Here is a 24,694-nt window from a genome sequence, read left to right on the forward strand (position 1 = left end):
CCGCTGAACAGTCCTCACTAACATACCGCGACAATTGTTGTTTTATTATCGACTCTTATTAATCTACTTGTTATTTTCCTGTTAATATCTGTTTATTTCCTGTTGCAACGTAGTTCCATCTACACTTCTTAAACTGTACCATATTTTTGTGTTGCTTCAAGCAGGCTTAGCGGCTAGCAAAACACTTAGCATGTCTGTACCTGGCGAGCTCTTATTCAGTGTGTAACAAGTTTAGCCTCAGCCTCCTGTCCTCCAGTGATAACGATACTTGATAATGATACTTGATGTACTAAGAAATGCAATTTATTTTCTGTAATAGAGGTAATGATTATCCACTTAAGGGAGCAATTCCACAATGTGAATGAAGATACTTTAGCTGCTAGCCGCCGCTGTCAGCCAAGCAACCAAATATAAACTTAACTAAAGTGGATCAAGTACTTTTTCACGAAAATCGGCCGATATTGATCAGTGGTTTATTTATTGGCACATCCCTCCTTGTTGTCATGAAATATTTGAGTGTTGAGAGGTGATAAGTTCATCATTCAGTCTCATCTGACTTTAAAGTTATAAGTGGAAAAGTAGTAATACATTCACAATACACAATTTCTAAATTATAGTTTTCTGGTAAAAATTATTCAACAGACTTGTTGAATAATTAGACAGAATACTGCCATACTTCTGCTTCTCACACAGTGTCAACACAAGCTGTTAAGTTTTAGATCAAATCTGCTGTCTCCTAATTGCCTCACGGATTACATCAACTCATCCAAAGAGGGCTAACTGTGTACAAGGTACTGTACTCTTATCAACTAAAAATAAAAACAAGGCTTATTTGTGTCTTTCTTTGATAGCAAGGATGTCCAAAGCACAGCCTGGGGGCCAATTGCATTTGTATGTGGCTGTGGCACATTTAAAAAATACAATTGGAGAAGAAAACAGAACAATAAAAAACAACAGCAAAAGTTGTAAAAAGAGCAAAAAGACATTATGTAGGAGACATTAGTTTAAATGATAATATTAACAACACTAATAATAATAACAATATGTGTTTTTACCTAAGACATGTAGCTGACATGCAGGGTTTTTTCTTAAAAGATATATAATGGAATCTGTTTGCGTCGACATCCCTTGGATTAGCAGACTCATGTCGGCACAAGCGGTTCTAGCCATTGCTTGCACATGTGCTTGTGACTTTGGTCAGGGACTGGACTCTCACACTATTAACTAGATCCACTCGACGTCCATTGCACCGGTCGCCCCCACATCTGCGGTCCTCATTGTATCCCATTGGGTTGAGATTTCCTTGCCCTGATGTGGGATCTGAGCTGAGGATGTCGTTGTGGCTTGTGCAGCCCTTGTGCAGACACTTGCGATTTAGGGCTATATCAGTAAACTTTGATTGATTGATTGATCCTGCCCCGACCAACTCCCAAAATAGATACCACAAATAGACTGCCGTTCTGTGGGAATCCTATTTAGGAACATAATAAAATGGACCCCACAATTTGAGGTTAATCAGAACGCGGCCCTTAGTGCATAAAGTGTAGACACCCCTGCTCTATATGACAATGATCTGATGGAGGCTACACACTTGAACAAAAAACTTTCAAAAACTCTCAAAGTGGAAAGGTTAATGGCGTCACAGAAAAATGCTCGCCAAAGGTAAGACTTCAGCATATGGGAGGACATCATATTTAAAGCAACAATAGGTTGCATTCAGTCACATGACTTTTGAATGGAAGTAAAAGAGAGTGGTGGTCCACCAAACCAACATTGGTACTGATTATCGGTCGGTCGTGTTCCAAGACATGTCAAACTATTTTGGTGCGCCAGACGTCATTCTACACGGCAACACAAATAACAACTTGGAAAAGCATGGAGGCCTACAACGTCTTTGTGTGTTGCTGAGTCACGGAAATTAGTATCAAGACTCTATCGGATAAATCATGCATTGTTTTTCACGGGTAAGGTTGCATTTTATTATTTAGCTTCGCGTCTACAGCCAGGTTTGTTGTCTTGTTGTTGTTGCACACGCTGTTCACGGGTACGCATGGTTTTCCTCAACATTATCACAATTTAACTGTAGATGTTCACACTGTGTATATGCTGAAAGCTTCATTTATGATTGCGGCATTTGGTAAAAGTGTAATTCTTTTTAGATTTGCTCACATTTGTTTTTTGTTTTATCCAGACTCGCCGAGTTGGTGGTTTTCGAGACACTCATAGCAAACACGTGTTTTAAGAACTCCAAAACAAAATTAAATACAAATAATATCAAGATAAAACATCAATGGGAAATACTAAATGTTAAAAGTTTATCTCACAAACCTTTAACGAAGTGCTCACTTCAAACTTGTGCGTTCTTCGACTCTGCTCCCTTGGACTGGAGTGTGTGCCACTTTTCTAGTCGTCTTTCGTAAAATCTTGCACTCTTTTGCCCTTCTTGATTACCTCTTGAAGAACTCTGAAGAAACATTTATCCTTTTCGTGATTTGAACGGTTCTAACAGCCAAAAACAATGCAAGCTTAGGGCATTTTTTCTTCGAAAAAGACCGAATGCCACCCAGAACGTTTTTACCACAGACCTTCGCTTGACCACCACTTCGAGTCATGCGTATTTATTGACGTCTGGTGAGTACAACCTATAGTGGAAAAAGGGCTGTTGTTGTGCCCTTCGACAGGAAACGATAACAACAGTAAACAGACGCCAAGAGTTGCACGTACAGATCATTGTGAACGTCAACTCTCTTCTGCCGATGACACTATGTACACGACAGTCCAAATCATAGTCCATGTAGTTCCAGACAATTGCAGGTTAATAGAAGAGTGAGGAGGCAGCAGATCTCAAGAAGTAGTGTAAGAGTTCAAGAGGCTTTACTTCACAACTTTTATCAAAGATTTCATACAACCAACACTCCTAATACAGAACTCTCGATAATCCTTCCCATGTTTTCAAATCCATAAACCCTGAAATTGGCCCTGTCTGATATCAAACACAGTATGACAGGTTTGAGTGTGAATGTGTGCCTCAAAGAGAAAAGAAAAGCTCCAAATGGTGGTTGTGCGGCTCAGCTGCCTTGTTTACGCTGGCGTCTGAGATTACTGTAGTAAGAAAGTAGGCCCACAGTTCCAGAGAAGGACAGGAGTTTCATCACATCTTCACCTGTTCACCCAAATTCTCCAAAGCAGCTGCAATCTTAAAATCTGCAGGCTTGACCTCCAAACAACCTTTACAGAGGGGGATGTGTTTTTTCAGGGGAAAAAGTCCCCAGTTCGTGGAATTCAAATAGCATTGCACCCCCAACCATGTCACTGAAGGAAAAGACCATTTTCCCCTCCCTTGTTGGCGTGAATATTCATGAGCCATAAAGTCAGGCAGTGGAGATGTAACAGGCGTAATAAAAATGTCAGAGTTATAAAACACTCCAAGAAAAACCGGCAAGTCCTTCTGAATGTCAAATAGCCACAAATGCCTGTGTGGTCCCAAGCACTATTGTGCTTGACAAGACTTTTAGGCAAATGACAAGATTTGGTCACGGTTCCTTTTGGTATCTTTGGAAAAAAATATGACACTACTTGTTTTATTGTATTATAAAAATGATTATTCCACATGTTGAATTTCAATTTACATTACGTATTGTACACCACACAGAACCAGACCACACATGAAATGGCAGTGGTTACGCCTACCATTATATAAGAGGTGCACACCCCCTGGCCCATCACAAATACATTTGGAATGCCACAAATTTTGTGAGGTGGGGGTAATTGATGGGCAGACTAATCTGTGTGTCGCTATAGTATCCACAGCCTGTAGAAATGTACATACGGCAGCCATGGAGTTGTCATGAGGCAGAGCACATTTACACGTCAACATCAGTCTTGATACAGCTCAGTTTTGCTGTGAAAAAAGGGCGTACGGCAGATTTTTGGGCATACACAAGCTTGTTACATGAAGGCTCTGGTCTGCCACAGAATAAGAAGATGTAAAAGGAAAGACCAGTGCTTCCAACTTAGCGATTTGATATTTAGTGTATAGATACACAGATCTACAAGAGATTTTTGGAGACTAAAATAGGGAGGCTCTCGAAAGTGGGAGATGTCTCCTGGGATGAAACAGTTTTAGAGTGGCACTAGTGTAGATGTGTGTGTTTAAGTTGAAAAACACTCTTTTAATAAGTGGAATTATTAAGCTGTATCAATGTTGAAGAAAGTCACCATTGCGTCTCACAGCAAGACTGGGGTGCGTTCAAGGTCCTCCAAACTAAGTGTGAAATTTTGAAAAATAATGTCAATGAAACAAGGACATAAACATGTGAAAACATGTGGGCTTTCTTACAAAGACTAACATGAAAGCATGTATCGCTCTTCTCAACAAGCAGCGGGTGCTGCTGTAGGCTCCTTTGCCATCTAAAAACAGTCACAGGCTGTGATGATTTATTCATTAATTTGTAGTTTTAAACATATTTGTTGTGCTTTTCATGTTTTTTAACACACTTTTTGTCTCCTCCAACAGTATTTCTGGTCGGCGGTTTTGCTTTATTTCTTGACTTTACTTTATTGCTTTTAGTTCTGAATTGGCAAGCTGTGCGGAGCCAGGATATAAAGCAGCAGAAGTGGATCCGGAACCTTTGCCACATCGCTGCTTTGCCACGTCCCCTTTCCCTAAAGGTATGGATTGTAGCTTTGTAGTAGGGCTGGGCGATAAATCGATATACGCGATATATCGCGGGTTTGTCTCTGTGCAATATAGAAAATGACTATATCGTGATATCCGAGTATACGTTCTCACGCAGTTGCTTTTAGCAGCGGACATTACACTACAGGCTCTTCCCACTCTTTCTTGTCTGTCCTTCTCACAGACAGCGAGCGCACTTTCTTACATACGTCACATACTGTCACGTCATACGTCACATACGTATACGCCCTCGCTGAGCAGAGAGATAGCAGCATGGATAACGTTAGCTGTGATGCTAGCGGAGTGGTGCGAGCGGTAATACGAGAGAGAGAAGGTGTGAATCTGGTAACAAATGAAGGAAGAATTAATTCCTAAGAAAAACAGCAGGGGGTCCATCGTCTGGCGGTGGTTTGGCTTCAAGTGGGAATATGTCGAACAGACAACCGTAATTTGTCAAGTGTGGGGAAAAAGCATTGCTACAAAAAGTAGCATTACTGCTAATACGTAGCATCATTTGAAAAGTCATCTGCTACAGAATGTAGAGTGCTTACTCCGCATGTCAACATCTCCGTTCGGTGCCACACGCCCACACCATCAAAATGCCGAGGCAACCATTTCCAGATCAACACCGTATGAAAAAAATAGTCAACAACAAAAGAGATAATGTCCGCAGGAACCTACCACATAGCGAAGAACGTACACAAATTGATTTCCTATTAAGCAGCTAATTTTTATTTGACACTTATTGAAATATCTTGTGTGACATCATGTACTAAAGTGCACTTTATTTGTTTTAAACTATTGTAGTGGCGTTCTGTACAAAAAGTGCACTTTAATTCAGTGTTGTTTTGATATGTCATCTTAGAGACATCATGCACAAAAGTGCACTAATAGCTTGTTTTAAAATGACTGACAATTTTGCACTTTCTGTTTTGGAAATGACATGAATGTTTGTGCCACTGCTAAATAACTTTTTAATAAATACAGTTTTGGTCAATTGACTTAGTTGTGATTTCCCTCTCTGCATGAAAGTTTAAAATGAGCATATATTAATACAGTATGAACAAGAATGTTTTAATGTAGACACATAGAATCATCATACTGCTGTGATTATATGCATCAAGTGTTCATTCAAGGCTAAGGCAAAATATTGAGATATATATCGTGTATCGCGATATGGACTAAAAATATTGAGATATTAAAAAAAGGCCATATCGCCCAGCCCTACTTTGTAGCTTATGTCCCCCTTTTTAGTGCTACATATCTCTAATTTGAGTGATTTTGTGAGATTGTTCTCATAAATTAAATCACTCTTTTAACAAGTTATCTGTTGTGTCCATGTTTTATGTTTTGCCTCCCTTTTTCATCTTAGACCATGGTAACCAGGACCGTAACATGCACATTAATTATTCTCTCCAGTACCCGCTGCTATCCCAACCTTACTGACCAGTGGACCCACCTCAGTAACTTGGCTCATTGTATATGTTAGAAACAGGAAAATGCAGATCGGAATAGACCAAAACGGATTTATAACCCCTCTTCAGTCTCCTATTTTATAAAACCACTGTAGATACTTTTGCCATATTTCTTATGTAAAAGTTTGTTTTTCTTTTTAAAAGGCATATTACATGTTAAAATGTTGGTGTTTTGGATAAAATTGATTTAATTTCATTTAAACTGGCAGGGCTAATTTGAGTGTTTTGAGTAACAAGCTGGTTCATGGAACAGATTGAATTCGTAAGATGAGGTACCACTGTGGTGATCTTTATTTGTCTTTGTTGCCTAAAAATATCTGAAACCGAATTTAAAAGTTGGTGGCCAAATTACACATGCTAAATGGGTGTATGGTTCAGAACCCAATTAGTGGACTGATTGTTACTATCAACAAAGTCACAAAATTCTCCAGCCCTAGTACAACTAAAAAATGTATATCTATTACTGCAGAAATTGTGCAAATATAAGAAAATTGAATGTCCTCCTTTTTTGGTACGACAAGAAACGGCCTCTTCAGTGTTGTATTGCATAATCTTGACGGCAGGGGCGGAGCTACAAGTGGGGCTGGGAGGGCAGCGTGCCCTCGGCCAGGGTTCCTGAGTGGGGATCTACCCGGAGCGGGGACATGACGGAGCCAGGTCCCTCCTGGCTGTAGAGGGCCTCTCCCACAGCTTGAGCCTGGAGGAGCTCAGATCATGCAAATGGTTTTACTCTAATCAAAAAAGCTGGAAGTAGTTGGGTTTATCGGTTGCCCCAGTAGGATGAGCAATGGTTGCTAAAAACTTTCCAAAACTGAATTTAACGATTCAGTAGGTGTAAAAGAATGAATAAAATGTTGTGCTGTATGACTGGCTTTATTTTCACTCTCACATTTCACTTTGGGATGGGTAAATTTACAAGTGGATTGATAGAACAAATTTTGTTCTTGGGCCCACTTACGAAGATTTTAAGGAGATTTTTGTATTCACCAATGTTTTCTTAGCTGGGATTTGTTCGTAGGTAAGAACAAAGTCTACAAGTGCTCCAGAGCACTCTTAGGGTGGCCTATTTGTTCATAAGTGTGACAAGTTCCCTTACTTCTATTGTCTAATGTTAAATTAATATCATAGATAGATAGATAGATAGATATATAGATAGATAGATGGATAGATAGATAGTTAGATATATATAAGACAGACAGACAGACAGACAGACGTATAGCAAAATGAGCAATATATAGACATTTCAAAAGACACACACACACACGCACACACACACAAAATCATCAATTACCGGGCCGTTGATTTAGTGATTGGTGACTCTTTAAAAGACCAACAGGCCTCTCACACCCTGTTGCAACTCAACTCACACGATGGCAATGCTTTTGCTGCTACTGCAAGATGCCACAGATCGTGCCCTGGGGAGGGAGCGCATAATTCACGACCATGTAGACCTATTTGCCCTAAGTGACGAATATTTATTTAAACGCTTTAGGCTACCTCAGCAGTCCCCCCTTTCTTAAACTTATGTTTCGACATTATGTATTTCCCCCGCGGGACAATACGAATTTCTCTTCTGTAATCTGTTTGTGTTTTCATCGTTTGTTTGATGTTCGGCTTTTCCGCCGGAATTGTGCCCTTATATGGGGAATTAAGGGCGTTAACCCATGCAAATTACGGATTTAAGGGTGTTTACATATGCATATTGGGAAAAAAGGGTGTGTTTAAATGCAAATTAGGGCTGGGCGATATATCAATATGCACGATATATCGCGGGTTTGTCTCTGTGCGATATAGAAAATTACTATATCGTGATATTGAGTATACGTTCTCACACAGTTGCTTTTAGCTGCGGGCATTACACTTCAGGCTCTACTCGCTCTTTCCTGTGTCTCCTTCTCCCAGACAGCAAGCGCACCTTCTTACATACGTCACATACTGTCACGACATACGTCACATACGTATACGTCCTCCCCGAGCAGAGAGGTAGCGGCATGGCTAACGTTAGCCGTGATGCTAGCGGTAATACGAGCGAAAGAAGGTGCGAATCTGATAACAAATGAAGGAATAATTAATTCCCAAGAAAAACAGCAGGGGGTCCATCGTCTGGCGGTGGCTTGGCTTCAAGTTGGAAAAACCGTAATTTGTCAAGTGTGGGGTGAAAGCGTTGCTATAAAAAGTAGCAGTAGCCTACTGCTAATATGTAGCATCATTTGAAAAGTCCCTTGCTAGTGAATGAAGAGTGCTCACTCCAATCCAATCCACTTTATTTATATCGCACATTTAAACAACTAAAATGTTTCCAGAGTGCTGCACAACAATATTAAAAACAATATTTATGTACTCCGCACGTCAACATCTCCGTTCGGTGCCACACGCCCACACCATCAAAATGCAGAGGCAAACATTTCCAGATCAACACCGTATGAAAAAAATAGTGATTTTTTTTAGTTGTGCTTTCCTTCTCTGCATGAAAGTTTAAAAGTAGCATATATTAATGCAGTATGAAGAAGAATGTTTTAATGTAGACACATAGAATCATCATACTGCTGTGATTATATGCATCAAGTGTTCATTCAAGACTAAGGCAAAATATTGAGATATATATCGTGTATCGCGATATGGCCTTAAAATATTGCAATATTTAAAAAAGGCAATATCGCTCAGCCCTAATGCAAATTATGACAGACACGCACGCGCTAACCATTTGGCATTCAGCAACTTAAGAACAGCAGGTGGGAACAATTTGGCCGTTTAAGAACACGTCATGAATTTGAATGGACTGCTTTTAGGAAATCACTTAGGAAGAAAGATAAGAGGGAAAGTTTGGAACTTATTGCTGAATGGGGCCCAGTGTCCTCAAGTGTATTGTGGGTAAAATCATCATCAACCGTTCACCAACGTCAACAGTTACTTGTCAAAAGAGTTCAAGCAAAGTGAGCATTTTGTACTATGAAATTAACATGAGTGGCAGTTCATCTAAAAATAAAAATGGAGCGTCACAGCGCAAAGGAAAGAAAAAAGGAGACCAATAGGAGCAGTTGTGTACTCACGCTATCTCAGCTGCGTTGAGTTTTTCCTCCTGCTCCGAGCGAGGCTCAAACCCAGGTTGCTGACATGAGTGGTGAGCATGCGGACTACTAAGCTAAAAGCACAGGCTATTTCGCTTGATAGCACAGGGTTTAAAGGGTCCTGACTCGTGTCCCGTACCTGATTTGTTATGCCACTGCTCAACAGTGTATCCATACTGAGGCCTACTGCTTCTCAGCCTGCCGCAGATGGATTGTAAGAGGTTAAAGCCTGAAAATCAACCACCATTCCCACTGTGCTGGCTAAAAAACGGATACTAAATATACCCAGCATTATGCAAAGTAGCTCTTCCTTAGTTGCCCTCAGCAATTCCAAGTGATCGGCCAGAAGCCAGGTGACACCATGCCACAAAGTGCCATCTTGTGCCTTAGCTGGTGCCATCCTGAGCCTCTTGGCAGCTACATGTCTGCTTATGTGTTGTTGGCCTAATCTCCAGCCTCATTGGTGCCATGTGAAGGGGAACTGACCGGAAAGGGCAATAGCTTGACTTCTGGCACCGATAACCATTTTTTTCCCCCAAGTGTAACCTCTCATGTTAGAACGGAAAAAAAAAAAGGATGGAATTGTGTCTGTGAGCTAACAGACAGATATACACAAGGAGTAAAACTTTGATCTGAGAGGAAGTGCACTGTTTTGCAAAAAATGTGTTCCATAATGTACCTCCACAAGTTCACATTGATGCCAAACGTTGGGAATGAAAGCTATTTTTTTATAAATTATTTTATCATACTAATTAAAATCTCTACACTGGTGGTGGAATGGACATCAGGAACTTGAGTATAGACCTACGCAAGACTGAAATGGGCTATAAGACCATTAACAAGAAACATAGCGAGAAGGAAAGATACCAGTCGATTGCCCTCGCTCTGGAGCTCCATGTGAGATTTCACATTATGAGGTAAGCATAATTGTGAGCAAGGTGAGGGAACAACTGAGAATTACAAGGGAGGAACTGGTTAATAATATCGAGGGAGTTGGGATCACAGTCAGCAACAAATGCATTAGCAACACACTTTGCTATAATGGATTCAGATCTTGATGTGCCCGCATTGTCCCCCTGCTCAATAAGACCAAAATCCCCCCTGCGATGTGTGCAGGCCTGGTGACCAACTTCAAGAAAATTAAAGATGCCAACAAACACTCCCATTATAACACCCCTCCAAAACAGAACTCTCGCTAATCCTTCCTACTACCTACTTCTGGGTTTCTTGACAAAGTAGTAAGCCATGTTTTGCATTGGAATCGAATACTTATTTACTTCAATCGAATACAAATGTATGTATTCTTTTTATTTCATGGTATAGTTTCTGACTTGTTGACATGCTACCTCTCTCTTTTACAATAGACCAACCATAAACAATCTGGATGATAATACCCAGGCCGAGAATGTTAAACATGATTCAGGACTTGCGTTGTGGTATTTTTAAACATGTTCCTCTGGTTCAACTCATTGGAAAATGTTTTGGATTTTCTGCTGCAAAAAGAACACCGGGGGCATTTCCAGACACTAAGATCAAAGGTCTACAAGGAAGACAAGGATAAAATGTTTCGGTTTCTGTGTATTCCATAAGTATTTATAGTGTCAGTAGCTTTGGTTGGCAAATATGGCATTTAAAACAAGAAGAAACATCTGTTTGAAGAAAGCTGCCAACGAGCAGTGACAAAAATCCTCCCCCTCTCTGCAAAAACATTTTTCAGCTTTCTTATCCAACAGTAGTTTTTTTTCTTCTTCTTCTTATTCATGACCAAGCTGTCAACTATCATGAACAACCTAGGTCATGGAGCATCAGAAACAACATGACAGAGGTTGCACTTTCTGCAGTAGGAGAAGATAGGATGTGATATGATAAGCTTGGAGTACAAGGAGTGGGGTTGAGGCCTTAGGGTACAAGCTGCCAGGAGAAGTGACACCAAGGTGATGGCTGGCATCTCGAGTTCACTAAAGATGGTGATAACAAAAAGCTTGAGTGTCTGTGAAACAGCTTTTAGTCTCACCTGCATCTTTTTATGATTAAGAAAAAAACAAAGTGCATTTGCGTTTTGTAACAGAATTGAGACATTTTCAATACGTAAATGTAGTTTGAATGGAATCGAATCAAATCGTGATTAATCAATTTAAAACCTTATAAATCAAATTTAATCCATTTTAGAAATTGGCCACAATACTCTATTTATGAGTGTTAAAACTACGTGGATTGTGTAGATGGGTTTCTAAAGATATTAAATGCATATAATATTCATATAAATCATATAATAGCATCCCTATTTTGCGGGAATTCACTTCCAACTTCTGAGGTAAATGGAACAAACCATTTGTCTCTGTAGGTGGAAGCGGAGCCTTGAGCACCCACATAAACTAACTGTTTGATCTCACTATAGCAGAATAAAAGAAACATCGTGAACACTCTTGTCAGTCATCCACTGTCCTTGTCTCTGCGGGGCCACCAGCATACACACATAACCCATAACTTTTTAAAGCTATGTTTCTAACTAAGGCCCTGTCTATATTAAGCCGGATAACTCCTTAAACTAATAACTATTTAGCCTAAACCCGGTGTCAGACACGCTACCCCATCGTTTAAAGTTCCTCATCTTAGATAATTTTTTACACGGGTAAGTGTGCTGTCTATTTCTTGAATCTCCGGCTCTTAGCTCTGTATAGACTCATTAATCGCTTATAAACAGAGTTCGGAGAGGAAGTGACGTCAGAAATAATGCGCCACAGCCAGCTTCATAACAACCGGTTTCCACTCGGAGGTAACCACTAGAACAGTGGTTCTTAACCTGGGTTCGATCGAACCCTAGGGGTTCGGTGAGTTGGGCTTAGGGGTTCGGCGGAGGCCAAGACACACCCGACTCATCGTGTAAATAAAAACTCCTCCCTATCGGCGTATTAAGGATACAGCAACAGCAGAAGTCAGACTGATTTGCAGGTGTGTCATTTGTTGTGAGTTTATGCACTGTGTTGGTTTTGTTCTTTGAACAAGGTGATATTCATGCACGGTTCATTTTGTGCACCAGTATAAAAACATGGTAACACTTTAGTATGGGGAGCATATTCACCATTAATTAGTTGCTTATTAACATGCAAATTAGTAACATATTGGCTCTTAACTAGTCATTATTAAGTACTTATTAATGCCTTATTCGGCATGGCCTCATTATAACCCTAACCCTCTAACCCTGGCCCTAACCCTAACCAAATAACTCTAAATTAAGTTACTTAGAATATGTTCCCCTAGTGTCCAAAAAACTCTAAATTAAGTCTTTGTTACTTAGAATATGTTCCCCATACTAAAGTGTTACCAAAAACATATAACTTTGTCTTGAATCTGAAAAAAAAACAACATTTTATTTTTCACTAAAGAAGTGTTCGGTGAATGCGCATATAAAACGGGTGGGGTTCGGTACCTCCAACAAGGTTAAGAACCACTGCACTAGAAAGATAGGGGCGAATCATCCTGACATGCCCGTGCTTCTCCTTCTTTTACATGTACAGGCGCTTGTACAAATCACACATGAATACCTTAAGAGAAGGAAACGCGCGATTGCTGCTATTTCGGATACACCACATCTCAGACGGCAACATTGCAATGTTGAGCGACGGTTTTGGATAAGGCCTGGAAGAATGGCAGCCTGGTGGGACATGTTTGTCAACAAGTGCGTTGTGCCAGAGGAATGGCAAGAGAACTTTCGAATGTCCAGGTCAGCTGTGATTCTACGTAGCGAAAAACTTTGACCATTTGTCGAATGGGAAACAACGAGAATGCGGGCTCCCGTGGATGTGATAAAAAAGGTAGCGTGTACTTTGTATTACTGGCCGACAAGGGAAGGCTAGGGAAAACAGCGAATGCATTTGGACTGGCAAAGCAGACTGTATGAGTTATTGTTGGCGATGTATGTCGAGCGATTACTCAACGTCATAACTATTGTCAAGCCATGAAGGAGCCGCTAAACGAACGGTCAGTGGTTGCGGCCGTCAATTACGGCCGCTAATTTTAGCCTCCAAGCACAGGCAGGATTGCAAGAATGGAAAATAAAGGTGAAGGCAAAAGAGTGAGGAGTGTCCTGACCAGATATCGAAATCCCCAGATTGATTGTTGTAAAATGTTCTTAATCACATTACTTACTTTCACACGTCCATTAAAGATTTGATTAATTTATGATGGCTCAGGTATAATTCACTACAATAGGGTTAGTCTAACAGCTGCTGATGGTGGGGCAAGCAAGGTGACATAATATATGTGCCATTTTCCGCGCATGTGTACTAGGTTGTGTTGTGCCCGCGGACGGAGGGCTTTGGGGTCTTAAACCAAAGCTTAAACGATGGCATTGTGTGTGTGTGGACAGGGATAAGGTTAGGTGGGTTATACCCTGTATAGCCTTAGCTGTCCCAGTGTAGAGGCAACCAAAGTAATTAGCAGACTAACTAACAACGACAACAATTGCATAACTTTCTTCTGGTGGAGGTAAATATTAACATGTCCACTGATCTGTGCATTTTCTATATGATTCTAAACATTTTTTAAATGTTCTTAAGTAAAAATAGCTGTAATTGCACATTTCCAAATCAAATACATGGCAGAAACCAGACATCTGAATGTGCAATCCCCTCATAAACTGGGTTGCATTTGTATTCCCAACATTTTTTTTTGCAGAAAGACTTCTTATACACCATGACTATCGACAGCCTGTGTAATCTAACCGGACAATAAATTGGTAAAATCATAAGATTATGACAGTACTGAAGTGTAAATCGTGCCTCACCAACCTTCAACTCCACTGCACGCCAGTGATCCACACACATACCTACAAATTGAACAAAACAACAATACTTACTTGCTACTTCCAGCGACGCATTTCGACTGACTGCCTCACCCAGGTAATTACGGGCCACGCACACATAGACTCCTTCATCAGGTTTACTTCGCCGGCCATGTACGATTCTCAGAAAGAAGAGGGAACCGCTGGGTAAGAGCATCCTGTGAGAGCGAGGGTCCTCACGGTCTGTCTCGACCCGATCCCCATCTTTGTACCATTCTACCATGGGAATCGGACGGCCCTCTGCCTTGCAGTTGAGGGTAGCTGGCTCCCCCTTGGACACAATCAGATCTGACGGATGTTCAACAATTCGTGGAGCAGCATCCTCTAGCCTGGGTCGAGATCCTAAGTAAAAAAAAAATCGCAAAGGGAAAATACATGAGACTTCGGATGCGTTCTTGACTCGAAAAAGCTATACTACACATAGAAGAATGTAAGTATGGAGGTTAATTTGTGTCTTGAATATGAAAGCTTTTTTTTGACACTAAATGTATGTACTGAATTTTTTGCGTTTAAACTTTGTGAACTGAATTTTTTTTTACATCAAATTATGCTGACAATTTTATTGAAAGTAAATTCAGTGTATAAAAATACACTGTGCAAAAATTCAGTGTTGAAAAATTTGCTGATTCAAAATGCAAGTCACTTTCGGTAAATTACGACAGAAGCAATTGATCCTGTCTCAGAACCAGGCACTGAATTTTTTAGCATTGAATTTTTAAACCCTGAATTTTTATACAATGACTTTTTTTTTTACACTAAATTTTTTACACTATATTTTTTACACTGAACATTTATACACGGAATTTTTGTACACTGATTTTTTTACAGTGATTTTTTACACACTGAATTATTACACACTGAATTTTTACATACTGAATTTTAAAACACTGAACTTTTATTCTCTGAATTTTAACACACTGACTTTTTTTTACACTGAATTATTTTACACTGATTTTCTTTTCACTGAATTTTTACACACTGATTTCTTTACACTGAATGTTTTACACTGAACATTTATACACTGAATTTTTACACACTGATTTTTTACACTGATTTTTTACACACTGAATTCTAAAACACTGTACTTTCATACACTGAATTTTAAAATGCTGAGTTTTTTTTACACTGAATTTTTATACACTGAATTTTTTTACACTAATTTTCTTTACACTGAATTTTTATACACTGATTTTTTACACTGAAATTTTACACACTGAATTTTAAAACACTGAACTTTTATACATCCATCCATCCATCCATCCATTTTCTACCGCTTATTCCCTTTGGGGTCGCGGGGGGCGCTTTTATACACTGAATTTTAAAACCCTGAATTTTTTTTCAATGGAAGTATCAGCATAATTTGATGTGAAAAAATTCAGTTTCCAAAATTCAAATGCAAAAAATTCAGTGTCAAAAAAAATCTTTCATAATAAAGACACAAGTTAACCTCCACTGTACGTATAATAATTATGTATCTCAGTCACAAACTTGAAAATACCATCCCAGTTTGGCCATGTCCACACTTTTCAAGATTTAAAAGGAACTTTTTTGTTATAGCAGCACACATGAGACACATGCCATGGCACGAAATGTAGTAGTAGTACGTACATAACAATTCAAATAGAATAGAATAAAAATAGAATACCGGAAAGTTAATGGGAATACATTTTAAACAGAATATCACAAATACAAAATACATTGTGATACTCTAGAATAGAGAAAAGAAAATGTAAAAACAATGACATCAAACCAAATAAAAGCCAAATTCAGCACAGGGTTGAATTAAAAAAACCAAAAAAAAAACCGAGTGAGGTCAAATAAGAACATTTCATATCACTACTATTGTGACCAGAATAATCACAGAACTGTTGAGTGTGCTCAAAAAGTGCTTATACACACACTGAAATCTTAACCCAGTTGTATTTTTAAAAATAAATATCTTTGGAGGCGTATTAAAGTTGTTTGAATGTTTAAATATGTTTATCTTATCCCGTTTCTTAATGATGAAGACAAAATGGCATGCTTTGCTTCCGTTATTGAAATGTGTTAATTCTTGACGTCATACTGGTTACGCCACCGCCTCACTCCGAGACACGCCCTCACCGCCAAAAGCATATTGGCAATCAAGGAAGATACCCTGCAGTCTATGTGCTTTTTAATGAGTACGACTTAGGGCTGGACAATAATTCCAAAAATCAATAATCACGATTGTTTTATTAATTACATGATTATTTGTTAATTTAAAAAAATTCGTATTTATTGTAACACCAAAACTCAATTAAAATTTTTTTTTAAACGAACAAATGGATATAAATTAGTAACAAATAAACAACAAGTAAAATAGTAAGAATAGTAACAACACTAATAAATTAGTAACACATAAACAACAAGTAAAACAATAATAATAGCAGCAACAATAAATTGATATAACAATGGTAATATAAAAAAACAATAACACGAGTTTGAGATTAAAATTTTATTAATTGTCAAGCCCTAGTACAACTGAAAAATAATCCACCATGGGATGGACGAAAGTTTAGAAAAGCATGTTTGCAGGTCTGGAAAAACATGGCAAAAATCACGTTTATTTGAACCATCTACCTCAATTTCGATTAGTGTTCAATTATTCCACACAGTAAAAATGACTGTAGATTTTACAGTAACTGTTGTACAGGAACTGTTTGTTGTAAAAACTGCCATCAATTTTACAGTAAAACACTGGCAACTCAGTCGCCAGAATTTTACAGTAAAAATAACAATATAACTGTTTTTTTCATCTACAGTAATTGACTGTAAAAGCGACGCACATACATTTTCCTGTGAAAAAAACTGGCAAATCAGCCGCCAGAATTTTACCATTAAAAACAGTGGTTCCGTTTTTAAAATTACAGTAATTTGCTGTAAAAACTGCCTTTGATTTTACGTTGAAACACTGGCAGCTCAATCTGCAGAATTGTAATGGTAGTTTTTCAATTTACAGTAATACATTGTAAAATGACTGGTAGCCAAGCCGCCAACATTTTCAGTTACCGGTAATTTTTTTTACATGTACAATAATTTGCTGTAAAAACTATCATAAATGCATGGTAAATTATTGGAGATGACAATTTTTACCTGTAAATCAACAATTTTTTATTTTATTTTACAGTGCACTTTCACGATGAAATAAGCGACATAGCAGTTTTACGTTGGTTAGAAGCTCAAAATGTCACATAGTCCTAAAAGAAGGTGAGAAAAACTGTTGATTTATAGAAGGAACGTGTGGCTAAGTACAAAGGTAGAGTTTCCGTTGCCCTCCTCCCTCTTCAGTGTTGAACAAAAGTAAAAGTATTGCTAAATGCTCATTAATTCATTTCATTAAATTATATGTATGTTGCTTTGTTTGGTGCATGTGTGTTATGTGACTTGGATTTGCATTGTATCTTGAAGAGGGAAAAAAATGTACCACTGTGAAGATGTGTAATTTAATTAATTAGAGAGAAGAAGATCAATTACAAATGTACGACCATGTAGAGACACAAATGACACGCTGTCATGTAAATAAGATAAGTAAAATAAGCCTGGGAGGGTGCCATTGGCGTGCGGGGAAGGGTGGGTAGAGGGATACTGATAATCATCTACTCAACTAAAGGGCACTGTGCTGATGGCAATAAAGAATACTGTCTGACACTTAATGTAATTACATACATAAAGATGGAGAAATTGGAAGCCTAAAATCCTTGCAAAAACCCTCAGCCTGGTGAACAATACAGAACAACAAGCCAAATGGGAAAGTAAAATGGGGGGTTTTATGGAGGAAAAGACCACTGTGAGGGTGTGACCTAAAATCTTCAAGATAATGTCTAAATAGTAAACAACAAGACGCTTAAACATGTGAAAAGATCTCTCTCGGAGGAAATCACTCATAAATAAATGATACTGAGGCAAAAGTAATTTGACTAACTAGAAAGTATAGTGAAGCATTAGAATACCCTGGAGGATACAATAAACAGTGCAGCTGCAGGTTTATAACTGTACTACCGTATTTTCCGCACTATAAGGCGCACCTAAAAACCACAAACTTTCTCAAAAGCTGACAGTGCGCCTTATAACCCGGTGCGCTTTATATATGGATAAATATTAAGATTCATTTTCATAAAGTTTAGGTCTCGCAACTACGGTAAACAGCCGCCATCTTTTTTCCCCGTAGAAGAAGCGCGCGGTGCATGCTGGGATATGTGACGTTTCATTTCCATTTGTGTGTTTATGTAAAGACCCCAAAATGGCTCCTATTAAGTGTGTTGTCTGTCTAATTATAAATAATGCAGACGAGGCGTGTTAACTGAGTTCTCAACGTTTTCTCACAGCGTGCTCATAACCACATTCGAACTCCCAGCATACAACATCGCTTCTCAGGGCTACCGCGCATGCTCGTAACTATCGTTGCATGCTGGGTAGTGTAGTTGTTATATTTGCTAGCTCATAACAGCACATTGAGAGACACGCTTACGCGCTTAATTCAATACTCGCCGTCATTCCGGGTGGATTGACAAAAGACCTCCAGCCGCTAGATATTGGTGTCAACAGGGCATTCGAAGCTAGACTGCTAACTGCGTGGGAACAATGGAAGACAGAAGGCGAACACACCTTCACTAAGACGAGGAGGCAGCGCCAGACGACGCCAACATCTGCCAGTGGATCGTAAATTTGCCCAACTTTTCACTTCGGACACCGAAGACGAAGGATTTACGAATGAAGAATAACTTCAGAAAGTGAGCGCTATGTTTATTTTGTGTGTTGTGACATTAACGTTCGAGCAACATTATGTTGCTATTGCTCTGCACTATTTTGAATTTTACTATGTTTGTGATTGCACATTTGCGTACATTTTGGGAGTGAACAGAGTTGTTAGAACGCTGGTTTTTAATATATTATTAAAGTTTGACTGACCTATCTGACTGTTTTTTTGACATTCCCTTTAGCGCAGCGTAGGCGCGGCTTATAGTCCGGGGCGGCTTATTGGTGGACAAAGTTATGAAATATGTAATTCATTGAAGGTGCGGCTAATAATCCGGTGCGCCTTATAGTGCGGAAAATACGGTAAGCTTTTGGGTGATAAAAGACAATGTCACACAAGTTTTTTCTCTAATATTCTCCAAATGTCCAATTCACTGTGAGGGCAAATGTACTGGACCGTTAAGGATGAGCTCAAATTGTCTCCCTTGGACAACTGGAGTATGTGCAGTCCGAAGAGTTGCCTTGACAGTGGTGTATAAAAGCAAAGTCTGGACCCTCTTAGGACCTATTAGCGGCTGGTGAACATGGACTCCAAGAGAACGTAAGCAACTCTCATAGCTACATGATGGATTATGAAACCTCACAGGTTGCTGGACAGGAATGATGCAACGATTAAATACTGGATCAAATGCAAGCCGAAATTAGGACCTTGATAATCTAGCCTGTCTGTGGGATATGCAAAATAACCAAGATTTTGTGGTGTAGAAGTAAAAGTAGATAACCTTTCATGCTTAAAGGGGAACTGCACTTTTTTGGGAATTTTACCTATCGTGTACAATCATTATAAAAGACATGACGACGGATGGATTTTTTTTAATGCATTCTAACTTTAGCCAATGAGAGGTCCTCTATTCCACCCATAAAATCCAATAAATAATCATCCAAAAACCGCCAACAATACTCCATTTCTATTCTGTGACTTGAATATTAACCAAGTATTAGTGATATTGTTATTATATGCGCTAACGCAGACAAACTATTTATAGCGGCAACGTGATCACTACTGTGTGTCCCTATGTTTACAATATGAAGTGAATTATATTTTATATCAAGTGGTCTGCTGTTTCCTCGTTTCCCTGCTGCTTGGAAGTTATTGTAGATCATAAATCATGCTTCTCATCTAGAAAGTAGATGGTTGAGGATGTGTTCAGACAAGTTGGTACACTTTAACAGCCATTTAGGACCCAAAACTGGCGAAAACGACAATATAAAGACATCCCGTTTCTTCATCTAAATGGGAATATATGAACATCCCAGCAGTCGGCTTCCTAATGACAGCAGACCTTATACAGTACAAGGTTTCACTCTTAATGCAATTGAATGTGGCGGGCCGCCAAAGCATTTTATTATGGCCACACCCTGAAAATAAGGGTTTTATTTTTTTACTTGAAAACAAATTAAAACAAAATAATATATTGTAGCCCCCAGAAAAAAACACAAAGTCTGACGCTATTTTTAACTTTTGTTTCGTGAGTTTACGCTTCCCCGAACACACAACAATTCCTCATTCTCCGCCAATCACCTTTCAGGCACTGACGGAGTGTTTGCAAACATGGGCAAAACTAACATCAAATCTAAACCACACGAACATAAAACATTAACATTAGCTGGTCGTTACAGTATAAATTGATAGATATAGCCTTTTATTTGCACACTATTTATAAGTGATGTACCAAAAACTTGCCCACCGGAAAAAGACTTTGATTACCGAAAACCGCGCTGCCAAAACCGGATGTAAACAAAACGCACGCCACTGTCTGGAGCGTTGTCAGCATGTCTGCGATGTGCACCTAATTAATTTATATATTGCAGATATACCCGTGGACAGCAGTCTACAAAATGTGTAAATATTAAGAGGACAGTGGCGGCATTTAAGAAAAAGTCCAACTGGAGCAAAAGCGCCAAGCAAGTGGGAAGTCATGCTCGCTGCTGCGAGCCTCTTTAGTTAGTGACATCAAGGGACCAAAGTAAAGAGTCTCTAAACACGACTACATTTCATAATAACACCAGAATAAGATGCTACATTTGTTTTTAGTTGTTTTTAATTACAAAAAGTAATTAAAAATCTGGAAATACTTGAAAAAATAAAGTACAATGTACAAAAAGCAGCAACAATTGAAAATATGGCAAAACAATTTAAAAAAAAAATGTTAATACTAATTCATAATAACAGATTTGTTTTAAATGTACTGTATGTATACATTTTGTAGCCTTTTTAAAGAAAAATCATAGCAAATTATACAAATTACATGGTGACCGCACCCATAAACACGTCCACACCGCCACAGGTATCTTGGAAGTTTAGGGGAAACCCTGCAGTAAGGTATGTTTGTTGGCTCTCATAAAGTCTGCAGTGAGTAATAATCAGTGATGAAGAAAAAAAAAAAGAAGCAAATATCGTGATGCGTTTCTTAAATAAACGCTCGGTGTATGCTTAAAATTATCAAAAAAAGGCCTGGGAAATATAGCCTAAAAATAAAATCCTATTTTTTTTCCACAAAAAAGTTAATTTATGATTGTTTCCAATTTGTTTCCCTACTTTTTAAAGAACCTTTTGAATACAAATGACAGAGATAATTCAAAATGAGCTTTTCTTTTATTTGATCAAAAACTAGTATTTAGAAATGACACTGCATACACTGCATCTTACTTATAGCAACATTCTAATTTCAATAATGTTGTTCTTTTTAGACCTGATAAAAATTACACTTTTTATGGAATCATTTTCAAAAACTAATCTAACATCCATCCATCCATCCATCCATCCATTTTCTACCGCTTATTCCCTTCGGGGTCGCGGGGGGCGCTGGAGCCTATCTCAGCTACAATCGGGCAGGAGGCGGGGTACACCCTGGACAAGTCGTCACCTCATCGCAGGGCCAACACAGATAGACAGACAACATTCACACTCACATTCACACACTAGGGCCAATTTAGTGTTGCCAATCAACCTATCCCCAGGTGCATGTTTTTGGAGGTGGGAGGAAGCCGGAGTACCCGGAGGGAACCCACGCAGTCACGGGGGAACATGCAAACTCCACACAGAAAGATCCCGAGCCTGGGATTGAACCCCAGACTACTCAGCACCTTCGTATTGTGAGGCAGACGCACTAACCCCTCTTCCACCGTGCTGCCCAACTAATCTAACAGTCTTGTATAAAATACTTCTGTCAACAAAAATGTAACATTGCACATTGCATGCAAATAAATAATTACTCCCAACATTGAGATTAATAGTGAAAACTTTTGTTATTTTTTGCAAATATTAGCTCATTTGGAATTTGATGCCTGCAACATGTTTCAAAAAAGCTGACACAAGTGGGGAAATAAGACTGATAAAGTTGAGGAATGCTCATCAAACACTTATTTGGAACATCCCACAGGTGAACAGGTTAATTGGGAACAGGTGGGTGCCATGATTGGGTATAAAAGCAGCTTCCATGAAATGCTCAGTCATTCACAAACAAGGATGGGGCGAGGTCACCACTTAGTGAACACATGCGTGAGCAAATTGTCGAACAATTTAAGAACAACATTTCTCAACGATCTATTGCAAGGAATTTAGAGATTTCACCATCTACGGTCCATAATATCATCAAAAGGTTCAGAGAATCTGCAGAAATCGCTGCACGTAAGCGATGATAATACGGATCTTCGATCTCTCAGGCGGTACTGCATAAAAAAGCGACATCAGTGTGTAAAGGAGATCACCACATGGGCTCAGGAACACTTCAGAAAACCACTGTCAGTAACTACAGTTCGCCGCTACATCTGTAAGTGCAAGTTAAAACTCTACTATGCAAAGCGAAAGCCATTTATCAACAACACCCAGAAACGTCGCCGGCTTCCCTGGGCCCGAACTCATCTAAGATAGACTGATGCAAAGTGGAAAAGTGTTCTGTGATCTGACGAGTCCACATTTTCAAATTGGTTCCTCCGGACCAAAGAGGAAAAGAGCCATATGTTATAGGCGCTAAGTTCAAAAGCCTGCATCTGTGATGGTATGGGGGTGTATTAGTGCCCAAGACATGGGTAACTTACACATCTGTGAAGGTGCCATTAATGCTGAAAGGGATATACAGGTTTTGGAGCAACATATGTTGGCATCCAAGCAACTTTATCATGGACACCGCTGCTTATTTCAGCAAGACAATGCCAAGCCATGTGTTACAACAGCATGGCTTCATAGTAAAAGTGTGCAGGTACTAGACTGGCCCCAAATACCCCAACGGAGAACCCGGACTGTTGAACAACTTAAGCTGTACATCAAACAAGAATGGGAAATAATTCCACCTGAAAAGCTTCAAAAATTGTTCTTCTCAGTTCCCAAACGTTTACTGAGTGTTGTTAAAAGGAAAGGCCATGTAACACAGTGGTAAAAATGCCCCTGTGCCAACTTTTTTGCAATATGTTGCTGCCATTAAATTCTGAGTTAATGATTATTTGCAAAAAAAAAAAAAAAGTTTCTCAGTTTGAAAATTAAATATATTGTCTTTGCGGTCTATTCAATTGAATATAAGTTGAAAAGGATTTGCAAATCATTGTATTCTCTTTTTATTTACGATTTACACAACGTGCCAACTTCACTGGTTTTGGGTTTTGTAGATAAACACAGGCTTTTTTTCATTCACCCATCTTGGTGGTGGAACATGACTTTTAAAAAGTAATTAATAATAGTTTCTCTTTACAAAAAAGTAATTGAATTACTAAAGGAATTACTCTTTCATTAATTGAAATAATTACTAGGGAAAGCAATTAATGCGTTACTTAAAAAAATTAAATATCTGGCTTATGCAATTGAGAGATTTCTCATATTTGCACTAAATTGTCCCTAGTGTGTGAATGTGAGTGTGAATATTGTCTGTCCATCTGTGTTGGCCCTGTGATGAGGTGGCGACTTGTCCAGGGTGTACACCGCCTTCCGCCAGTGTGCAGCTGGGATGGGCCCCCCGCGACCCCGTAAGGGACAAGCGGTAGAAAATGGATGGATGGATAGGTAGAGTGTGCGTAAGTGAGTCTTTAAAAGGCAGTGCCTGTTGCCGAGTAACGTGTGACGTCTTGTGTGTGTTAGACAATTTGTCGGCACTCTGCAGTTCCAGCAGCTCTGTTGAATGTTTTTACTGGATTGTGTTACTTTTGGTTGATGAAAATATGTTAATGTGCTTCATGGCTGTCATATCTTCTGGTCCACAATGGAGGTATTGATTAGATCGCAATCTGAAGGTTTTCACTTCAATCATTGATTTTTTTCCCTCGTAGTTAGTAGTAGTGTGTATGTGTTTGTTGTCTGCTGTGTGTGATGTTGCCTCTTTCTATTTGATATCAAGTTCATTTTTGTTTTCAGTTCTGGTTGGTGATTCCAGTAGTATAAGAGTATTGAATAAACTGCAAAGAGAAGATACTTAACGTTCGAACTGGTAAATGTAGTTATTTTTTGCAAATATTAGCTCATTTGGAATTTGATGCCTGCAACATGTTTAAAAAAAGCTGGCACAAGTGGCAAAAAGACTGAGAAAGTTGAGGAATGCTTATCAAACACTTATTTGGAACATCCCACAGGTGAACAGGCTAATTGGGAACAGGTGGGTGCCATGATTGGGTATAAAAGCAGCTACCACGAAATACTCAGTCATTGACAAACAAGAATGGGGTGAGGGTCACCACTTTGTGAACAAATGCGTGAGAAAATTGTCCAACAGTTTAAGAACAATATTTCTCAACTAGCTATTGCAAGGTATGTTAGGGATTTCACCATCTACGGTCCGTAATATCAACAACGTGTTGTTGCCATTAAATTCTAAGTTAATGATTATTTGCAAAAAAAATAAAGTTTCTCAGTTCGAACATTAAATAT

At 39.0% G+C, this 24,694-nt stretch overlaps 1 protein-coding gene across 5 annotated transcripts in view; it reads right to left on the bottom strand.

Moving 5' to 3' along the window:
* Positions 1–24,694, bottom strand: part of robo3 (roundabout, axon guidance receptor, homolog 3 (Drosophila)) — a 204,523-nt gene that overhangs the window by 146,135 nt on the left and 33,694 nt on the right. For all 5 annotated transcript variants that reach the window (XM_061963271.2, XM_061963268.2, XM_061963267.2 and 2 more), the window contains exon 2: positions 14,080–14,406. In XM_061963271.2, coding sequence (XP_061819255.1) covers positions 14,080–14,406 — 327 coding nt within the window. The remainder of the gene's footprint in view (positions 1–14,079; positions 14,407–24,694) is intronic.

Source organism: Nerophis lumbriciformis, linkage group LG09 (genome assembly GCF_033978685.3).
Source record: "Nerophis lumbriciformis linkage group LG09, RoL_Nlum_v2.1, whole genome shotgun sequence".
NCBI lineage: Eukaryota > Metazoa > Chordata > Actinopteri > Syngnathiformes > Syngnathidae > Nerophis > Nerophis lumbriciformis.